General features: G+C 41.0%; 1 protein-coding gene and 1 long non-coding RNA gene across 3 annotated transcripts in view; one reads left to right on the forward strand and one right to left on the reverse strand.

Annotated features, from left to right (window-relative positions):
* The window catches only part of ift81 (intraflagellar transport 81 homolog), a 63,488-nt gene that overhangs the window by 45,169 nt on the left and 3,103 nt on the right, over window positions 1-15,216 (forward strand). For both annotated transcript variants that reach the window (XM_063034231.1, XM_063034232.1), the window contains 3 exons: window positions 199-270; window positions 357-442; window positions 2,094-2,139. In XM_063034231.1, coding sequence (XP_062890301.1) covers window positions 199-270; window positions 357-442; window positions 2,094-2,139 — 204 coding nt within the window. The remainder of the gene's footprint in view (window positions 1-198; window positions 271-356; window positions 443-2,093; window positions 2,140-15,216) is intronic.
* LOC134338426 (uncharacterized) overlaps window positions 1-15,216 on the reverse strand; it is a 43,138-nt gene that overhangs the window by 6,793 nt on the left and 21,129 nt on the right. The window lies entirely within an intron of this gene.

Raw genomic sequence — 15,216 nt, forward strand, 5'->3', positions numbered from 1 at the left:
TTGTAAGTAGGATTTCATTGGGTAAATTATAAATACTTTTTGGTAGGAAAGGTCATATTTTTACTTTAATGATGAACTATATTCAAAAGGATAGTCGACTATAAAATGCGTAATATTGATTGTTTATAATACTTAAAATGTAGTTTGTGATTAAATTTCTCTCAAATAAAGTAATTCTTAAATGAGAACCTTTTTCAGGAAGTCCAAGGACTCAGAGAAGAATGTGCTCAGGAGGAAACTAGATACCATTATACCAACTGTTTGAGAAAGGTATAAAAAAACTCTTGTAATTTCCTATTCATTTCATTAGCTTTGGGAAAGCATTGCAGAGATAAAAGTTGTTTTCTGTTGAACAGATTACTGAAAGACAGCTACAGCGTGCTGCTGATGAAATGAAACTATATGTATCTGCAGATCCACAAGAAAGAAGGAAAGCTAAAAGGTACCTGCAAGTTTAAGTACTTGTGTTTTTATGTGTATGTATATTGGAAATTACCCCTCATTTTTAAATTTCTTCATTTTTTTCTAGCACTTTTTTAACCATACTTAGTTCCTTTATTTGTACATTCTCCCTAAATCTTTGGTCCTCTGGTATTTCTAGTATGCTTGTTGTCTCATTTCACAAAAAGACAGGCGTAACATAATTACTTAGTTCTTCTACCATTTCCTCATTCTCCATTGTAAATTCATCTGCCTCGTCTGTAAGGGATTCGGATTTAGATTCTCCAGTCATTTCGTTTTTACAAACATTAACTCAAGGAGCAGTTTCTGTCAATGCCCAACAATGGCATGGGGGCAGGCCCTACCCACATATCACCATAGCAACTGCTGTCACAGGCATCCTCACCATACTGAGCCATGGGGCAACTCTTTGCTACATCCATACCAGGTGTCTAGGGCAGCCGCAGAGAGGGCAGGAGTTCACTGGCACATCAGTATTGTCAGTTATGCAGCTCTGTCCATAATACTGTAATATTTATAGAGTTGTTTCCACAACCACTCTTGTTCTTGGGAATGCAATTTGAGCACTGCAAGTTACTGGTCTATACTGATTAAAAGTTCTCTATGTTTATCCTCTTACTCTCGGTACGTGCTCCTTTTTCCTGTTTTTTTCCTTTTGCTGTACTCAATATTGCAGCTACTATTTGATGGCTTATAAATAATGCCAACAACGTTGTCAGCCTTTGCTGTTTCCTAAACCTAAACTGATTCCAAGATTACATCATGATATGTTCAGCCAAGATTACTTTTCACCAGTGTAATCTCATTACTAACAGTTCAACCCCACCTCCTTTTCCATTTTATCTTTATAAATTTTGAATATTCATCCAGCATTTTGTGTGTATTGCTTGAACATTCAACTCTCAGCTTTGGGCACCTAGGGCCATGTTTCTATGATGTCAATTTCATCATAGCCATATCCTTTTATTTGTGTCATTAATTCATCCACTGTCTGGAAAATACTATGAGCATATGAGTATCTTTTAATTTTACTGTTTTAAAATTTTAAAGGACTTTGATCCCGTTTCCTCTTTGCCCTTATTTCCACTGTATATTTATTTTGCTTACTTCCAGATTTGTTGCTCTGCCTTTGATGTTCCTGTAGATCAGGAACAATATTAAGACAGTAAAAAGATAACGAGGACTCATCCCTTTTATATAAGATTTCTACTTGTGATACTGTAATAGCACTGAATAACAAATCTCTGTTTCATTTAAAAATACACATTATTACAGTTATTTTCTTTAAAGTATTAGTTCCCACAGAAATATTGTGGCATCCACAACAATTACACTGCTTTCCACTATTTCTAAAAGGAAGAAATGTTTTACATCATACATCTATATGTTGGCGGAATTTCCTTGTATTTTGATGTTCTAAAGCAGTCAACCAGCACTGAAATTGTTGTAAGAGCTTAGAAAATAGCCTTGCAATATGACTGATGTTAATTGCCTGACAGGAACATTCAATTTCTCAACAAAGTACTGATACAATATTGTAGTGTTTCAACAAATTGTTTACCGTACAAGTCAAGTAATAAATTCTAAAGCAAGATATGTATTTAACTTAGTAATTACTTTGCATCTTTCAGGGAGCAATATAATCGAAATATCCTGGAGCAAGAAAATCTGGGGAAGGTGAGTATCAGTACAATAGGCCATGTTGGGAGTGTTGCTGCATGGGGAAAATCTATATTAACTAACGCATTGTTTCTGGCAGACAGCGAAGGATTTAGCCAGCTGTCCAGAGTCCTGGCACAGCAAACCAGAAAGAAAACTTGGCAGATGACATTGGTAACTAATCTCTTGAGAAATGGCAATATCAGCAATTGTGACTTCAAGGAACAGCATGAACTGTACCATTAAAGCCAGCATGTCATTACCAACAATAGTTGCATTACAAGTTGCTTTTGTAACTATTGTGCATTAGTTGTAAATTGTTGGTGCTACGAACACAAGTTATAGATTAAGTAAACAGACTTTTAAAAGCTACCAGGATCTAAATATACGCAGTTGTTGCAAGGAGTTAGGGTAATATTTGTTTGCTTAGGGCAGCATATGATTATTCCCACATGGCTTTGCTGACGCAGGTTCACATACTCTGGACCTCAGACTAATACTTTTCAACTCCATTTTCTTTAAAACTTTTACTGTATGGTTGGTGTTCCTTAATGCAATCTAAATGTTTGCTCAGGTTCTATAATGTGATTGATATAGTTGAAAGTTTCTTTTATATTTAAATGGGAAATGATCTCAAGGCAAGCTCTACCAAATTTCGATGGAAATGTTTAGTATTTTTCACTCTGATTTTATTAGTATTTTGGTGCAATAAATCTTCTAACATTTTCAGAGGTGGTTCCATGGTTATAGTCGATAATCTGGTAGCAGATTTTAAGAATCTTAGATGATACATATTTTTGTTAACTTTTTAATGGTTATTATGCAGTGTTGTAATAAATTTTCCAGTGAACCTTAAAGGGAGCGATGGAAATGGGGCTTTGGTCTATTTAAAGAGAGCATATGAACTGGGGCTTAGTGAGCGTAAAGGGACTGAGGGAACCAGAGCCCTAGTGAGCGGAACAAGCGGAGGAACTGGAACCCCCATGAATTTCAAGGGAACGCAATAAATATCACAGTATACCAAATGGTGAATCACCTGGATTGTTGAAGAGCAGTTTATCAAAGTTTTATTCTATATTTATTAATTTGTTTGAAACAGTTTATTTTAGTTTAAGTTAGCTGCCAAAAAGAGTAAAATTGCCTTAACAGACCAGATTTGTTCTCAATTATGTTGTGAGGTTGAAGAATGGGCAACTGTTATTTTTAAAATCTACATCCATTGCACCAAGAAGCAGATATCGTATTTGTGTAATATAACACTATGAACTTTTTAACACTACTTAAAGTTGTACTTGAAGGTTTAAAATAATAGAACACTTAAGAGCCTACGAGTGGACTGGGATAATGTTTCTCTTTACGCTCCTGAAAACCTAGCTACGGGCAAAGACTCAAGAATGTGTGTTTAGGCATACAATATGTTGCTTCTTATTTTCCGCTTTGCTACTTCAACAGTGGTTATTGTTGTAGATGAAACACAAAAACAAATTTAGTCTATTTGTAGTACCTTATAGAAGTTAGAAATACACTCAGTGGCCATTTTATTAGGTACCACTTTAGCTAATAAAGTGGCCACTGCGTGTATCATCATAGTCTTCTGCTGCTGTAGCCCATTCACTTCAAGGTTTGGCGTGTTGTGCGTTCAGAGATGCTCTTCTGTACACCACTGTTGTAACCACGTGGTTATTTAAGTTACTGTCGTCTTCTTGTCAACCTGAACCAGTCTGGCCATTCTCTTCTGACCTCTTGCATTAACAAGGTGTTTTCGCCCACAGAACTGCAGCTCACTGGATGTTTTTTTTTGTTTTTCATCCTGTTCTCTATAAACTCTAGAGACTGTTGTGAGTGAAAATCCCAGGAGATCAGCAGATTCTGATATACTCAAACCACCCCATCTGGCATCATCAATCAGTCCACAGTCAAAACCACTTAGATCACATTTCTTTCCCATTCTGATGTTAGATCTGAACAACTACTGAATCTCTAGAACCATGTCTGCATGCTTTTATGCATTGAGTTGTTGCCAGATGATTGGCAAGTGGAAAGCGGCCAGTGAGTGAGTGGGCCAGTGAAGGAGTGGAGCTTTGAGGCTTTGACTCGAGAGGCTTCGACGAGAAGAAGAGAAGGACGAGCTTGTTCCCAGTTAGTCTTTACAATGCCTCCTGAGACAGTGATACGCTTTTCGTGAGATGTGGCAGTCGTGGGGGAACTCCCTTCTCCCGCAGAGTCACATCTGCCAGAAATGTATGCGGCTGGGCGATCTGGAAGACAATGTTAGGAATCTGGAGCAGCAGCTGGATGACCTTCAACTCGTAAGGGAGAATGAGGCAGTCATAGATGAGAGCTACAGGGAGGTAGTCATACCTAGGCTGCCAGAAGCAGGTCGTTGGGTGACAGTCAGAGGGGGGAAAACGAAGGTGAGTAGACAGGTAATGCAGAGCACCCCTGTAGCCATTCCCCTGAATAATAAGTTTACTGTCCTGGATACTGTTGGCAGGGACGACCAACTAGGTGTGAACCACGGTGGCAGGGCCTCTGGCACTGAGTCTGACCCTGTGGTGAAGAAGGGTGGGACGGAAAAGAGGAGAGCTGTCGTCATTGGAGACTCTGTAGTCAGGGAGCAGACAGTAGATTTTGTGGATGTGAGAAGGACACCCGCATGGTTTGTTGCCTCCGGGGTGCCAGGGTCCAGGGTGCACGACATCCTGGTACGAGAGGGAAAGCACCCAGAAGTCATGATACATGTTGGCACCAACGACATAGGCAGGAAGAGGGATGAGGTCCTGAAGTGTGAGTTTCGGGAACGAGGCAGAAGGCTGAAGAACAGGACCTCAAGGGTGGTGTTCTCAGGATTGCTGCCAGTGCTACGTGATAGTGATGGTAAGAATTAGAGGAGATGGCAGTTGAATGCATGGCTGAGGAGTTGGTGCAGGGGGCAGGGTTTTAGATTTTTGGATCATTGGGATCTCTTCTGGGGAAGGTGGGACCTGTACAGATTGGATGGGTTGCACCTGAACTCGAGGGGGAGCAATATCCTTGCAGATAGGTTTGCTAGCATGGTTCAGGAGGGTTTAATCTAATTTGCAAGGGGGGTGGGACCCGGAGTGATAGAGCAGTGAAAGAAGTGCATGGAGTAAAGCCAGATCTAACATATCAAGAGGCTTTGAGGAAAGAGAAGCAGAATAAAGGGTGTAAAGGTAAGAAGGTAGAAGGGCTAAAGTGCATGTACTTCAATGCAAGAAGCATCAGGAACAAAGGTGATGAACTGAGAGCTTGGATACATACATGGAATTATGAGGTAGTGGCCATTACAGAAACTTGGCTGGCACCAGGGCAGGAATGGATTCTCAATAGTCCTGGATTTCAGTGCTTTAAAAGGGATAGAGAGGGCAGAAAAAGGGGAGGAGGGGTGGCATTACTGGTCAGGGACACTATTACAGCTACAGAAAGGGTGGGTAATGTAGCAGGATCCTCTTTTGAGTCAGTATGGGTGGAAGTCAGGAACAGGAAGGGAGCAGTTACTGTATTGGGAGTATTCTATAGGCCTCCTGGTAGCAGCAGAGATACTGAGGACCGGATTGGGAGGCAGATTTTGGAAAGGTGCAAAAATAACAGGTTTGTTATCATGGGTGACTTTAACTTCCCTAATATTGATTGGCACCTGATTAGTTCCAAGGGTTTGGACGGGGCAGAGTTTGTTAAGTGTGTCCAGGACAGATTTCTGTCACAGTATGTTGACAGGCCGACTAGGGGGACTGCCATACTAGATCTAGTATTAGGTAACGAACCGGGTCAGGTCACAGATCTCTCAGTGGGTGAGCATCTGTGGGACAATGACCACCGCTCCTTGGCCTTTAGCATTATCATGAAAAAGGATAGAATCAGCGAGGACAGGAAAAGTTTTAAATGGGGAAGGGCATATTATGAGGCTATAAGGCTAGAACTTGCGGGTGTGAATTGGGATGATGTTTTTGCAGGGAAATGTACTATGGACATGTGGTTGATGTTTAGAGATCTCTTGCAGGATGTTAGGGATAAATTTGTCCCAGTGAGGAAGATAAAGAATGGTAGGGTGAAGGAACCACGGGTGACGTGAGGTGGAAAATCTAGTCAGGTGAAAGAAGGCAGCATACATGAGGTTTAGGAAGCAGGGATTAGATGGGTCTATTGAGGAATATAGGGTAGCAAGAAAGGGGCTGAGAAGAGCAAGAAGGGGGCATGAGAAGGCCTTGGCGAGTAGGATAAAGGAAAACCCCAAGGCATTCTTCAATTATGTGAAGAACAAAAGGATGACAGGAGTGAAGGTAGGACCGATTAGAGATAAAGGTGGGAAGATGTGCCTGGAGGCTGTGGAAGTGAGCGAGGTCCTCAATGAATACTTCTGTTCGGTATTCACCAAAGAGAGGGAATTTGATGATGGTGAGGACAATATGAGTGAGGTTGATGTTCTGGAGCATGTTGATATTAAGCGAGAGGAGGTGTTGGAGTTGTTAAAATATATTAGGACAGTTAAGTCCCCGGGGCCTGACGGAATATTCCCCAGGCTGCTCCACGAGGCGAGGGAAGAGATTGCTGAGCCTCTGGCTAGGATCTTTATGTCCTTGTTGTCTACGGGAATGGTACCGGAGGATTGGAGGGAGGCGAATGTTGTCCTGTTGTTCAAAAAAGGTAGTAGGTAGTCTGGGTAATTATAGACTAGTGAGCCTTATGTCTGTGGTGAGAAAGCTGTTGGAAAAGATTCTTAGAGATAGGATCTCTGGGCATTTAGAGAATCATGGTCTGATCAGGGACAGTCAGCATGGCTTTGTGAAGGGCAGATCGTGTCTAACAAGCCTGATAGAGTTCTTTGAGGAGGTGACCAGGCATACAGATGAGGGTAGTGCAGTGGATGTGATCTATATGGATTTTAGTAAGGCATTTGACAAGGTTCCACACGGTAGGCTTATTCAGAAAGCCAGAAGGCATGGGATCCAGGGAAGTTTGGCCAGGTGGATTCAGAATTGGCTTGCCTGCAGAAGGCAGAGGGTCATGGTGGAGGGAGTACATTCAGATTGGAGGGTTGTGACTAGTGGTGTCCCACAAGGATAGATTCTGGGACCTCTACTTTTCGTGATTTTTATTAACCACCTGGATGTGGGGGTAGAAGGGTGGGTTGGCAAGTTTGCAGACGACACAAAGGTTGGTGGTGTTGTAGATAGTGTAAAGGATTGTCAAAGATTGCAGAGAGACATTTATAGGTTGCAGAAGTGGGCTGAGAAGTGGCAGATGGAGTTCAATTCGGAGAAGTGTGAGGTGGTACAGTTTGGAAGGACAAACTCCAAGGCAGAGTACAAAGTAAATGGCAGGATACTTGGTAGTGTGGAGGAGCAGAGGGATCTGGGGGTACATGTCCACAGATCCCTGAAAGTTGCCTCACAGGTAGATAGGGTAGTTAAGAAAGCTTACATAAGTCGAGGGATAGAGTTTAAGAGTCGCGAGGTAAGGATGCAACTCTATAAAACTCTGGTTAGGCCACACTTGGAGTACTGTGTTCAGTTCTGGTCGCCTCACTATAGGAAGGATGTGGAAGCATTGGAAAGGGTACAGAGGAGATTTACCAGGATGCTGCCTGGGTCAAAGAGTAGGGATTATGATCAGAGATTAAGGGAGCTAGGGCTTTACTCTTTGGAGAGAAGGAGGATGAGAGGAGACATGATAGAGGTATACGAGATATTAAGAGGAATAGATCGAGTGGATAGCCAGCGCCTCTTCCCCAGGGCACCACTGCTCAATACAAGGGGACATGGCTTTAAGGTAATGGGTGGGAAGTTCAAGGGGGCTATTAGAGGAAGGTTTTTTACTCAGAGAGTGGTTGGTGCGTGGAATACACTGCCTGAGTCAGTGGTGGAGGCAGATACACTAGTGAAGTTTAAGAGACTACTAGACAGGTATATGGAGGAATTTAAGGTGGGGAGTTATATGGGAGGCAGGGTTTGAGGGTCGGCACAACATTGTGGGCCAAAGGGCCTGTACTGTGCTGTACTATTCTATGTCTAATCATATATTTGCATTAACGGCAGGTGTTCCTGATGGTTCTTATTATTAGAAACCAGGTCAGTAGTTGAAGTTCACTGTTCTGCAGATGTGTTTCGGTAATTATCTGTTCTGCTTAATTCAGTAACGTTTTGATTGGACCATTTTTGAATATTAATACTAAGTAATGATGGTGCAATATATTTATTGTGCAATAATTTGGGTTTATAGTCTTACAATGGAATGTAAAGGGAAAAGACAAATGTGGAGGTGAAACTGGAATTGGGTCAAATATTCTTTGGTCTAGGTTTTCTAAATTTGATGTAATATTTCTAATCTACTATAACTGGGTCATGGCCTATTTTCCCCTAACTTTATTAAGTAACAGGAGGAAAGCTATGAATATTGTCTGCAGCTTTTCTGAGTGATTCAACAGAACCAATTGAATCAAATATTTAGTAAAACTAAAAGATGCTTTGTTTTCTAGGGGAAAATTAATATTTAAGTTAGAATATGAAATATTTACCTTGATTAAAATAAAATAATGTAATTGATGCATTTTGTTTTATAAATTCAATGTTCAAAGTTCAAAGTAAATTTATTATCAAAGTTACATACATGTCACCATATACAACCCTGGGATTAATTTTCTTGCAGGCATACTCAATAGAAACATAGAAAATAGGTATAGGAGTAGGCCATTCGGCCCTTCAAGCCTGCACCACCATTCAGTATGATCATGGCTGATCATCCAACTCAGAAGGCTGATCATCCAACTCAGAACCCTGTACCTGCCTTCTCTCCATACCCACTGATCCCTTTAGCCACAAGGTCCATATCTAACTCCCTCTTAAATATAGCCAATGTACTGGCCTCAACTGTTTCCTGTGGCAGAGAATTCCACAGATTCACCACTCTCTGTGTGAAGAAGTTTTTTCTCATCTCGGTCCTAAAAGGCTTCCCCTTTATCCTCAAAATGTGACCCCTCGTTCTGGACTTCCCCAACATCGGGAACAATCTTCCTGCATCTAGCCTGTCCAATCCCTTTAGAATTTTATATGTTTCAATAAGATCCCCCCTCAATCTTCTAAATTCCAGAGAGTATAAGCCTAGTCGATCCAGTCCTGCCATCCCAGGAATCAATCTGGTGAATCTTCTTTGTACCCCCTCTATGACAAGAATGCCTTTCCTCAGATTAGGGGACCAAAACTGCACATAGTACTCCAGGTGTGGTCTCACCAAGGCCTTGTACAACTGCAGTGGTACCTCCCTGTTCCTGTACTCGAATCCTCTGAATGCCAGCATACCATTTGCATAATAAATAATAAATCCATAATAGAATAATAACAATAATAGAATCAATGAAAGACCACACCCAACAGGACTGACAAATGGCCAATGTGCAAAAGACAACAAACTGTGCAAATACAAAAAGAAAGAAATAGTAACAATAAATAAATAAGCAATAAATATTGAGAACATGGGATGAAGAGTCCTTGAAAGGAGTCCATAGGTTGTGGGAACATTTCAATGATGAGGCAAGTGAAGTTCAGTGAAGTATCCCTGATGGTTGAGGGGGTAATAACTTCCTGAGCCTGGTGGTGTGAGTCCTGAGGCTCCTGTACCTTCTTCCTGATGGCAGCAGTGAGAAGAGAGCATGGCCTGGGTGGTGGGGTCCCTGATGATGGATGCTGCTTTCATGTGATGAACCTTCATGTAGATGAGCTCAGTGGTGGGGAGAGCTTTACCCGTGATGGACTGAACCATATCCACTACTTTTTGTAGGATTTTCCATTCAAGGGTATAGGTTTTTGCATACCAGGCTGTGATGTAGCCAGTCAATATGCTCTCCACTACACATCTATAGAAGTTTGTCAGAGTTTTTAATGTCATGCTGATGCTTCACAAACTCCTAAGGAAGTAGAGGTGTTGCCATGCTTTCTTTGTAATTGTGCTTACGTGCTGAACACAGGACAGGTCTTCCAAAATAATAACACCAAGAAATTTTGAAGTTGCTGACCCTCTCCACCTGTGATCCTCCAGTGAGAACTGGCTTGTGGACCTCCCGTTTCCTCCTCCTGAAGTCAATAATCAGTTCCTTGTTTTTGCTGACATTCAGTGAGATGTTGTCGTTGTGGCACCACTCAGTCAGATTTCCAATCTACCTCCTGTGTGCTGATTCATCAGCACCTTTGATGCGGCGTACAACTGTGGTGTTGTCAGCAAACTTAAATATGGGATTGGAGCTGTGCTTAGCCTCACAGTCATAAATATAAAGTGCGTACACCAGGTGGCTAAGCACATGGCCTTGTAACGTACCTGTGCTGGTGGTGATTGTAGATGGTGGCGATGATGTTTCCAATCCAAACTGATAGGGTCTGCAAGTGAGGAGATCATGGATCCAATTGCACAAGCAAGTATTGAGGCCAAGCTCTTGAAGCTTATTGATTAGTTCTGAGGGGATGATGGCATTGAATCCAGAATGATTTAGGAAATACACAACCTTTGCCTTCCATTAAAACCATGAATTTGAGTCAGGTATGTCTCAATCCTTCATGAAATAAAGCTCCATGACCAGTGCACTTTCTCCCCTATCACAAACATTTGCATCCCTAATAGTAACTGTTCCTGTGACATGTTCAAGTGAGAGTTCTTCATTCCAAGTTTGACACTTCTACTGTAACTAATTTTATGCAAACCCATTATGGCCTGCGAAGAACTTCTCTAATTGCTTATGGTGGGGCTAAAGGCCTCCGTTTGTGCTCTATTAGAACAATTCTCCTCCTGATAGCATTAACTTAGAAAAAACTCTTAAAAGACATCTTATTCATCGAAACAACTATTTTCTGAACAACTCATTTCCGTGTGTGTCACTCTCCATTCTCTTTGAGAATTGAATGAGTCTTGTGTGTCCATTCTTCCCTGGTAATCCAAGAATGGAAATTTGTGTCAATACCTTATGATTTGTGATTAGCCTCACAAATGAAGTGAGAAGGATAAAGTAGATTTTTTAAAATTGCATTAAAGGTGTTGGGAAATAAGGTTCAATAAGTGCTTAAGACCATTGCAGGCAAAATGGGACTGAATTTCCAGGTCATTGTTTAAAATAATAATAAGTGATAAGATAATATTTCATTAAGGGAGTCACGATTCGATGGTTAAATCTATTTTGTTAGTTTTAGTTATGTTGGAGAATTTTACCAGGGCACTAGGGATCTAGACTGAATGCTTGAAAAGATTATAAAGACATTCCATTTGTAGACACTTATCATTTGTTTTGTAGCAATATCAGACAAGGATCAAGAATGTTTACAACTTCATCAACATTGCACCCCTCTTGTGAACTTACCACAATGATACTTTGAATGGCATAGATTTATTATATCAATGCCTTTGGAGACATTGGAGGAAATTCTCTGTGTGAAGTTCTGGTCACCATATTACAGGAACGATGTCAAGGCTTTGGAGAAGGTGCAGAAGAGTTTAACCAAGATATAGCCTTGATTAGAAAGTGTTAGCTAGAGGAGAGGTTGGACAGACTTGAACTATTTTCTCTGAATGTCAGAAGCTGACAGTTGTTATGATCGAAGTATAAATTATCGTCTAAATAGTCAGAATCCATTTTTCCAGGGAGGAAATGTCAAATACTAGAGGGCATACTTAACGTTAGAAGCTTAAAGGAGATTTATGTGGCAAGTTCTTTAAACAGAGACTGATAAGTGTCTGGAACACGTTGCCAGGGGATGGGGTGGAAGCAGATATGACAGCAACATTTAAAAATCATTCAGATAGACACTGGAACAAACAGGGTGAGGGATATAAACCATGTTGTAGGCAGATGTACAGCTTAAATTGGCATCCTGCTTGGCACAGAGACTGCGGGCCAGAGGGACTGTTACTATGCTGTAATGTTCTATGTACTATGTTCTGTGTTCTCCAGTGCTTTGAAGGGCAGGGATTATTGCTGCCCCATCGACAATGAGCTTTGTGCTGGGTTAGAGGTTATGATCTTCAAAGTCAGTCTCTGAACACTCCAAGCAAAGGTATTGTCTGTACGCTGCAGCTAAGTTACTGCGGAAGGGGTACCTCAGGTTCTGGCTGGAGGTAATATGTTGAGCAGCTTCAATTCCTATTAGTCTTACAATTAAATTCAATTGCAAAGGAAAGCTTCTGGCAGGTGAGAATGAGAATAGTATTGGGTGATGATGCACCCTAGCTTGTTGCTGGCTTAGTGGCTAAGATCATGTCTTGCAAGCCATGAAGCACATGTGAGGCAGAGAAGGCTATGTTTAGTGGTTGATGCTGCTCCCAGCATTTCTCTTGGAGTAGACCCATGAAGACCAGGTATACTCTGTCTCTAGATGGACAGAATCCACACTTTGGCCACTGGGGAAAAAGTGGTTGAAGACTACTTGTGATGGACAGCAAAGGAACTGTCGGTAGTTATCACGGGTAGATTTGTCTCCTTTCTTTAAGATGGTCATGATATATAATCTCTGAAGTCAGGGATAAGTTTCTTTTGCACAGACAGTGGATGATATCTGGATTGCACTGCCAGAGGTGGTGATGCAGTGAGATACAATTATTAATTTTAAATGGCATTTAGACTGAGATAGAAGAATATGGTCTGAATGTGGGCTAGTGAGTTAGTGTGGATGGGTAGAAAGGTCAGCATAGATGAGACTGGCTGAAGGACACAATTCTGTGTTGTGTGACTCTATCTGGCCATTTAATATGGATTGGGTTAGAGGTAAGGCAAGCTGTGAGGATGGCATTTTCCTTCCTATAGAGTATTGGTAATAGTTTAGGTAATTTATAATAATGCAGTAGTATTCTTGGTCACCTTCTTGCAGCTGGTGTAATAAATGTTCTTCTGGAGGTGAATTTAGAATATTGCAATGCAGTAGGTGCATCTATAATTACAACTGAAACCAGCTTAAATACAGTACGTGCACATCCACAGACTTGCTTAACCTATTTTGGAGGATTTTTTAAAATGCATGTTATCAGCTTTTATGACAAATTACGTAATTTAGAACAAGTTTCTTTTGTTAAGAGTCATTTATTCAGTGAGGCATGATTATTAGTGTAGTATGTGCTTTAGGGATACACTGGAGATGACAATATTTCATCTATACACTCCAGCTGAACAGTTACAGTATGCTTAATCTCCTGCAGTGAGCTAATGCGGCAACTGATCCACTTTAATATGGCACTTGTATTGTTTACTGTCTGAAATGTTGCCACACAAAAATGTAAAATCATGCTTCTAATTGTACAAAATGTGGGGCTGAATCCTCTGGATAACAGCTTAATGAGTAAGGTTATCTTTAATGAGATTTAATCATAGATGAGTAAGCTTATACATGGATGAGTGAATGCCATCATGAACGTCTTTCAACCAGTTAAAACCTGTTACATGACCCCAGGTTAATTAATTCCAAAATGGAAAATTAGTATATGCTATATTTACTCATTTTCAGTGCAGGGTAGGCCAGTGGGGCATAAATACATTACATAATGAATTTAACAGTGCCTGTGAATTAAATAGCAGTTCAGAAAAACTAATAAAATTGTTTGGTGGCATTAATAGCAATAATTATGATAAATACAATATATAAAACTTATCATTATACATGATTACTACAATTAGTACTTTGCAGCGTGTCAATATGCCCACACTAGCTTATCAGATCTGTTGCCAGTCTGTGCTTTTACAACGCAAGAATCAAGAATGCAGAGGAGATGTGAATTTTTCTAAAAGGGATTTTACATAAGGGACTGTGGAGCATCTGGTCCAGGTGGCTTATCTACCTTTAGACCTTTCAGTTTCCAAAGCATATTCTCCCCATTAATAGGAACTGGTACTCACTGCAGTCCCTGGTACTGTCAGACTTACAGCATACTGCTAGAGACTGATGCTAAATACTTAGTCAATTCATCTGCCATTTCCTTGTCCCCCCCATTACTACTTCTGCAGTGTAATTTTCCAGTGGTCCACTCTTGCCTCTTCTGTACTCTTTATATATCGGAAAAACTTTTGGTATCCTGTTCTTCATTGCTGGCTACCTTCATATTTCACCTCCCCTCCGCCCCACCTGCCCTCATAGCTTTCTGTTGGTTTTTGAAAGCTTCGCAATCCTCTGATTTCTTGATAAATTTTGTTCTATTATATGTTCTCTCTTTTGCTTTTATGTTGGCTTTGACTTTGCTTGTCAGCCACGGTTGCGTCATCCTACCTTTAAAATACTTCCTCTCTTGGAAGTACAGTATTTATCATGTGCCTTCCAGATTGCTCCCAAAAACTCCAGGTATTGCTGCTCTGCCATCATCCCTCCTAGTATCCCCTTTGGCCAGTCCCTCTTTCATGCTTTTGTAATTCCCTTTACTCCACTGTAATCTGACTTTGGCTTCTCCCTCTCAAATTGCAGGGTGAATTTTGTCATATTATGATCATTGCCTCCGAAGGGTTCCTTTACCTTAAGCTCCCTAATCAAATCCAGTTCATTACACAACACTCAATCCAGAATAGCTGACCCCCTAGTGGGCTCAACCACAAGCTGAGACTTCCCTTTCCTGAAGTCCACTTACGTTGAGTACAAGGTTGTTGTTGTGACACCACTTAGTCAGCCAATCTGTCTCAACCCTGTCCGCCTTGTCACTGCCATCTGAGATTCTCCCAACAACAGTGGTGTCATCAGTGAATTTACAAATACCGTTTGAGCTGTGCTTAGCTACACAGTCATAAATGTATACCGAGTAGAGCAGTGGGCTAAGCACACACTCCTTGAGGTATACCTGTGTTGATTGTCAATGAGGAGGATATGCTATTATCAATCTGCACTGACTGTGGTCTTTGGTAATAAGTCGAGGATCCAATTGCAGAGGGAGGAGCAGAGGCCCAGTTTTTGAAGCTTGTTGAATAGTAGTGAGGAGATGATGCTGTTGAATGCCGAGCTGAAATCAATAAACAGCAACCTGGCATATGCTTTGCTGTTGTCTAGCTGTTCCAAAGCCAATGGAGAACCAGTGAGATTACATTTGCTATAGTGTATTGTTGTACTGTCGGTTAGCTAATATGTCTCC

The sequence above is a fragment of the Mobula hypostoma genome, chromosome 27 (assembly GCF_963921235.1).
Source record: "Mobula hypostoma chromosome 27, sMobHyp1.1, whole genome shotgun sequence".
NCBI classification, from domain to species: domain Eukaryota; kingdom Metazoa; phylum Chordata; class Chondrichthyes; order Myliobatiformes; family Myliobatidae; genus Mobula; species Mobula hypostoma.